Source organism: Megalobrama amblycephala, linkage group LG9 (assembly GCF_018812025.1).
Source record: "Megalobrama amblycephala isolate DHTTF-2021 linkage group LG9, ASM1881202v1, whole genome shotgun sequence".
Taxonomy (NCBI): domain Eukaryota; kingdom Metazoa; phylum Chordata; class Actinopteri; order Cypriniformes; family Xenocyprididae; genus Megalobrama; species Megalobrama amblycephala.
This window is the reverse complement of record NC_063052.1, coordinates 16,308,369-16,315,701: the sequence shown is the minus strand read 5'-3', so window position 1 is coordinate 16,315,701 and position 7,333 is coordinate 16,308,369. Positions and strand designations below refer to the sequence as shown.

The window sequence follows — 7,333 nt, the reverse complement described above, 5'->3', positions numbered from 1 at the left end:
GGAACACAAATTAAGATATATTTGATGAAATCCGAGGGTATCTGATCCACACATAGGCAGCAACGACATTGCACCTTTTGAGGTCCAGAAAGGTACTAATGACAAGAATTCTGTACTGTTGTCTTTAGTACCTTTCTGGAGCTCAAAAGGTGCAATGTCATTGCTGCCTATGTATGGATCAGATATCCTTGGATTTCATCAAAAATATCTTAATTTGTGTTAGAAATTCTTTTAATTTATTTATTAAAAGAATAAATAGATGATGCATATAAAATAAAGTGCAATCAGTTCGGACATAGCGCAGTGCTCAATCAGTTAATGCATAGCTAAACAGATATGTTTTGAGTCTGGATATGAATGTAATACTGTTGGAGCACATCTGGAAGCTGGTTCCTCTCCTTGCTTTGAGTGAACCCTTGGTATTTCTAAGTGACTTGATCCTGATGATCTTAGTGATCTGTTAGTTTTATATTCTCTTAGCATATCTGCAATGTATTGAAGTCCTAGGCCATTAAGTGATTTATAAACAAGTAACAGTACTTTAAAATAAATTCCAAATGCAACTGGAAGCCAGTGCAAGGACCTGAGGACTGGTGTGATATGTTCATATTTTCTGATTCTGCTCAGAATCCTGGCAGAAGTGTTTCCTCAATATCTGGTCACATGAGGCTCTGCTTCCCCACTCTCAACCCCCTCTTCTCTCACCACAGTGCAGGAGTTTGGATTGAAAAGGTGATGCCTCTTCACACATTTTCAGCCAAACCCTCAAAGGATCCATGGAGGCAGTTAAAAGTTTCACCACACTCGGTAGCAAACAAAGATGCCCCTGTCCTGCATGCAGAGATTGTGATCCTGCTGGCAAAGGATGCAATAGAGCCAGTCCCTCCAGCCAAGATGAAGTCAGGGTTCTATAGCCTGTACTTCATCGCATCCAAGAACAGCTGATCTTGGATCTCTCTGATTTTGCGTGCTCTCTCAGTCCTCTTCGCATTGGATTTTGGAAAATAGTGCTTCAGCGAGTGTACATTGAGTGTACACTCGAAATCAGAGAGGATTGTGGGTGTAAAGTAGTGAACGAAAGTAGGGAATGAAATCGTTCACTCAGAACACTCAGACACCCGATATAGTGCACTAGTGGATAGGGGGTGGTTTCGGACACAGCTTGACACTCTAAATCATAAATCCTCTCCTTGGCCTCAAGAGATAGTAAAGTTTCCATCGTATGCGCACTTCAGAATCTTGCCAAAAGACGTAGATTATCCGGGTACTTTTTGCCTATTCTTTATATGAGTACTGTGAATTCAGACATACTTTTGACACACACTGTTTTTCCACCTACTAGGAGGGAAGTATGCAATTTCGGATTCATTCTTGTTGTAAATAGAATCTATTGATATTTAAACTTAGTGTAAATAGCATCTATCGCTAAGAAAATATGCTAGTTTCACTTCAGTGTAAACACTGTATAATCTCAGATTGCATCTATCGCTATTCCACTTAATGTAAATAGAATCTATTGGTTTTTGCACTTAGTGCAAATAGCCACTGTCATGTTATATTTACTGAGCACTACATAGTTCTTCCTTCTTTAATTAAAGTAAACACAACCAAAAGTACCTAACTGCACACATGACAATGAATACTGTTTACACTGAGCATACAACCTTTTTAACTACAAAACAACATATTAATTGTTTCTGTCTTGCATACCAGGAAAAGCGTTTCAGTTTTACTTTTTAAAAATTTTAATGAAACTGTAGCACATTAAAAAACTGTAAATACAACCAATAAAACCAACACAATAACCTATATATATGACAAACAATTTTGTTGTAATAATTAATGCAATTCATCATTGTGCAAAAAAGTGTTTTTATGTGTGTTTCTTAAAATAAAGTTAACTTTGGCCAAATATATTAAGTGTTTCTATTTAATGAAGAAAGCAAATCACAGAAGTGTAAAATTAAAGTAAACTTCTTAAAGAAAAATCTCTACCAGTGGCATAGCATCCATAGGAGGACATTTAAAGGCAAGTACAAACATTTTCTCAGTGTTACTTGATAGAAAATAGGGAAAGCCATTTTATTGTGTTTGTCATAGCTTGAACATTTCTGGCCTCTCCCCTGGATTGCAGTGTGCGCTCTTTACAAATCACATGATAGTGATGTTACGAATAACACTGAAGCTTCGAGGCTCATATCAAGCACACAGCACAGTCTCCAAGCCCCGTATCAGGGGGTGTATTGGTCTCACATAGTTACCTGATCGATGACAAAACAAAGCCTTACTTTCTGTCCAACCATGTGGGTGATTGTCCCTTTGCATGTTGGAATAATCAAACCCCAAAATAAGGTTCAAACTAGGGCTGTCACGATATCAGCTTACAAAAATGTAATAGGTCCATTTAATGTTGATTTTTCAGATATCAGATAAGACTCATTTGGTTGGGAGGGACTTAATTCAACAATAAATAGAGCATCATTTCTGAGCACAATATTGTTCAACTAGACCCTCTTCACAGACTGCTGGTATGTATTAATATTCATATCTATGTTTAATAGCCCATTTTTGGTTTGAAATGTTTTGACAGCATGCTATTCCTTATGTGAATAAAATATTGGATAAATAATACATATAACAATTTTTTATAAAAAATATTATTAATTACATGTATTTATTATATAAAAATTATATAAATATTTTGTTAAAAAGCAGATAACTGCTGAACTGTGAAGGTCTTCTGTGAGGTTGATACATTGATACGTATTCCAGGTGAGTTGAATGTTCATGCACTCTCTACCTCAAGCGTGCATATCCACCTTATTTTTATAGTTTACTACACTTTGATATTTTTCTCATTATTTTCCTAAATTTGAAGTCTCGCACTTTTTTACAGAGATACCTTAAATCTGCATTGACAAATAAGGTGGATAGACTAAACACATAATACGCATGTGCATGATGTCACCGTTTTCAGAAACTTGCACTTTGAAAACCCATTTTCAAAAGTTTGCATTTTCAGGCCACCAAAATGCATAAGTTTTCCGTTTTTAGTTGAAAATGATGTTGTGTAAACACAGCCACCCCTGACACAAAGGCATTTAAAATACAAAGAACGGAGGCAGGTTGGTCACGTTACACTGATTTTAAGTCATGGGGTTCTTCTGTCATTACAATAGCGATATATGTGTTTCTTTGTTTAAATGCAGATGATAAATTGAAAATTATTCCTTCATATGCTGAGATGAGGTGATGTGTTGTTGTGTCTTATATCAGGATGGCCATCCGTGTGATTGTGTTTCTAACACTTACTGGACTGTGCGTCGCTGATTCCAAAGGTACATTTAGAATAAAACAAGTAGAAATGCCTTGATTTAAACATCTGTAACCATTGTGTATCATTACATATCAATCAGATTAGTTTATTAAAATTATAGGCTGAAACATGGTCATTTAAAGATTGTGATTTATTTATTTATGAAGAAACAGGGAATCTTGCTTTTGGAGCCACAGCTGTCCAGTCTACCACATACCCTCTATCGGGAGCTCAAAATGCAGTTGATGGCAACAGGAATTCAATTTTCAGTCGACAATCATGCAGTGCGACTAATGCAGAAAAGGACCCCTGGTGGAGAGTTGACTTGCTGGAAGTCTACAAGATAACCAGGGTTAGCATCACTAATCGTGGAGATGGTTTTGCAGAAAGAATAAATGGTGCTCAGATCCGTATCGGCAGCTGCTTGGAAAATAATGGCAACAATAATGATCTGTAAGTATTGTCTTTCTCTTAATACTTACACTAATGGTTAGAAAATGAGTAAATAAGATAAAATTACTTTGAATAAATCCTTGCCTTTGACAGAAGTATATTTAATATGCTTCATGATGTTTTGATACGGCCCTCTCTATTTCTCTGTTACTGTGTTTCTTCACAGAGCTGCGACTGTTGAGTCCATCCCACTTGGAGAGACAAAATCATTTGAGTTTCAGCCTATTGCAGGGCGATATGTCAACATTTTCATACCTGGGCGCACTGAACATCTCACACTGTGTGAAGTCGAGGTGTTTGCAGGTAAGGGACAGAGAGAGAAGAAAACTCTGTGATAGTATTTATGTACTTATTAACGTGTTTATAACTTTATTATTTTATTAACAGAAAACAACACACCGTCATACACTTGTGTTCTAACCCAAAGTGAGTGTTTTTCATTACTTTGAATGTTGTTGTCAGAAATATAATATAATAAATAATAAATAACCAAATAAATAATTAGATGGATATATTGATTTGAGTTTAAACTGTTTTAAATTCTTACTTGTTTATTATCTTAGAATCCATTACAGTGTACAAAAACATTTATCAACAATCATTCAGGCAACTAGACAAACACTAAAGTACTCTTAATACTAAAAATAATTCAATACAATCAATAACTAAAACAAAGACGACAGAGAGTGAGTCCGCGGTGTGATCCAAGAAACATCAAAGAAAGTCCGGCTTCAGAAACCCGGATGAACTGTCTGTTATACAGCGTTACTATTGATGACGGTCATTATCTGGAAATATCAGACCTCAGAATGTCACGACTGACCAATCAGAGTCAAGTATTCCAGAAAGTCATGTAATAATCATTTGGATTACATATCTTAGCATTATTTTGCTCATTATCTTGTAATTATACTTTAGCACATTAAGATACAAAAGAAAAGAATAATAAAAAAATTGTTTATTATTTTGTGTTAAACAGGGAATCTTGCTGTTGGAGCCAGAGCTGTCCAGTCTTCCACATATCAATTAACCATTGCTAAGAATGCTATTGATGGCAACAAGAATTCAATTTTCAATCTTGGGTCATGCAGTGCGACTAATTGGGACAAGGACCCCTGGTGGAGAGTTGACTTATTGGAAGTCTATGAGGTAACCAGGGTTAGCATCACTAATCGTGGAGATGGTTTTGTAGAGAGAATAAATGGTGCTCAGATCCGTATCGGCAACAGCCTGGAAAATAATGGCAACAATAATGAGCTGTAAGTATTGTCTCTCTCTTAATACTTACACAAATGGTTAGAAAACGAGTAAATAAGATAAAATTACTTTGAATAAATCCCTTTAATACAAACTTTCCTTTGACAGAAGTACATTTAATTTAATGCTTCATGCCGTTTTGATACGCCCCTCTCTATTTCTCTGTTACTGTGTTTCTTCACAGGGCTATAACTGTTGCGTCCATCCCGCTTGGAGAGACAAGAACATTTGCTTTTAAGCCTATTAAGGGGCGGTTTGTCAACATTTTCATACCTGGCCGCAATGAACATCTCACACTGTGTGAGGTTGAGGTGTTTTCAGGTGAGTGATAAAAGAAGAGAGACATGGTGTGTAGACATTTGTACTATATGTACTATTTATACTATGTGTACGTTCCCTTAATGATTGTTTGTTCTGTTTTCATTGCCAGATTAAGTGGAATGAGATGATGTTACACCACAGTCCACTGATCCTATAAGCAAAATACCAAACTACTGTTTTCTGAGCAATACTGATATTGCACTTTTTTCATTGTTTTCATTTTATCCGTGCACCTTTTATTCTTAAGATAAAAGACAAGTTTCAGTGCACATTCAGTAAAGGAATGAAATGGATCTTAAAATGTACCTATCTTTTACCCATCTTTGTTTATCTTTGCTTTCTACATGAATAAATTACTTCAGCATTGCATGTTGTATTTCCTGTTTCTGGATCAAAAGGGCTCATTTAGATATTCAAAATGAGGAGGAGGTGTAGTGTTACATAGCTACCCATCTAGAGTTGAGGAGCTGGAAACAAAGTAAAGAAAAATTGCATTTTTCATAAAAGAGAAAGGGAAAAAAGAAACATGGATAGAAAGAGGGTGTCAAACCTTCTGTCCCAGGATTAACAACACAACCACCAATTCAACCAATATTAACTTTTAATTCTCTGTTGTAAAGATTAAAAAAAAAAAAAACCCTGCACAAAAGTAACAATAACCATAACAGAAATATCAAAAAGAATAGTAATGAAAATAGGAGCAATAGCTTCAGAGGAGATCCAGGCCAAAATAACCCAGAAATCTCTCTAAATTACCTGGAGAAAGATAGAAAACCCAGAAAAATAATTGTCATAACTCTTCCCTCTCTCCCTGTTTAACCATAAACAGTAGAAAAGCAGGATTACAAAGAAAAATTGCACCCTCCACTTACATTCCCCAAAACAAGAAAGAAATAAAGATACAGAAGAAACAAGCTGTTTACAACATAAATAAATCAAAGAGAGTGAAACATGTTAAACACATTCAAGTCTCTTTCTATTAAGAAACAGTGCATCACAAAATCCTGAGCTCACTTACTCAAACAACTCAATATAAATCAACTCATGATTCTGGGAAGGAAGCAGCAGGAAGGAATCATCTTCATGAAAGGAAGACTCTCTCTCTCTCTCTTTCTCTCTCTCTCTCGAGTGCATGCTGGGAGTGAGTGGGCGGAGTGGCAGCGTCTGAGTGAGTTGCAGCGTGTTTGAGTGAGTTATTACTTTTTTCCTTTTCCTTTGCTTGTTTAGTTTAGTGTAGATTTGTTTGTCGCCGATTTTATCACCTAAGGGTGGTAAAAATGGGGACAAATTCAGATGGTTGTGCTTCTTTAACCGCTCAACATGGGTGTAAATGTTTACCTGATGAATCCATAACAGTTGAAGACTGTCTAATTGCGATTAGCAGTGAAGTTGGTGCTCGGAATATTGTGTCTGCATCAAGGATGAATAGAGCGGTTGTTGTTTTTTTGAGAGAAGTATCTCTGGTTCAGCATTTAGTTGAATTTGGTTTATCCGTTAGAGATACGTTTCTACCAGTTTTGCCGCTATCGAATCCTTCTAAGAAAGTTATCCTTTCGAATGTGCCTCCATTCATTACTAATGATTCACTCGAGCGTTTGTTGGGACGCTATGGTAAACTAGTGGGCCCGATTAAAAAGATCCCTTTAGGATTAAAAAATCCAGAACTCAAACATGTGATGTCGTTTAGACGTCAAACTTTCATGATCCTGAATGCTGAATTTCAATCCTTGAATACTTCAGCAAAAACTACTTTGCTGGGTAAAGAGTATACCTATTTATATCAGTACTGAATCAATGAAGTGTTTTACTTGTGGGAAGTATGGTCATACAAAATTGGCATGCTCAATGAATAATGAGGCTAATATTAATGTGACTGAACCTAATCCTTCCATGGAACAATTGCCTTCTGCTCTAGTAAGTAATGAAGGCGGAAAAAACAGTGATGGTAATGTTCAAGAAAATGAAGCATCTCTCCCTAAAGATGGT

General features: G+C 36.1%; 1 protein-coding gene across 2 annotated transcripts; it reads left to right on the top strand.

Moving 5' to 3' along the window:
• The first annotated feature begins 2,443 nt into the window (after nucleotides 1–2,443).
• LOC125275145 (fucolectin-1-like) lies at nucleotides 2,444–5,714 on the top strand. 2 transcript variants are annotated; one of them, XM_048201842.1, is made up of 9 exons: nucleotides 2,444–2,528; nucleotides 2,713–2,772; nucleotides 3,277–3,338; nucleotides 3,484–3,769; nucleotides 3,936–4,072; nucleotides 4,157–4,195; nucleotides 4,749–5,028; nucleotides 5,211–5,347; nucleotides 5,457–5,714. In XM_048201842.1, the coding sequence occupies exons 3-9, from the start codon at nucleotides 3,278–3,280 to the stop codon at nucleotides 5,459–5,461; spliced, it is 945 nt and encodes a 314-aa protein (XP_048057799.1). In that variant the 5' UTR covers nucleotides 2,444–2,528; nucleotides 2,713–2,772; nucleotide 3,277; the 3' UTR covers nucleotides 5,462–5,714. The 2 variants fall into 2 exon arrangements, with proteins under 2 accessions (XP_048057799.1, XP_048057800.1); XM_048201843.1 differs by having other exon boundaries at nucleotides 2,456–2,528; nucleotides 2,716–2,772.
• Nucleotides 5,715–7,333: the final 1,619 nt, after the last annotated feature.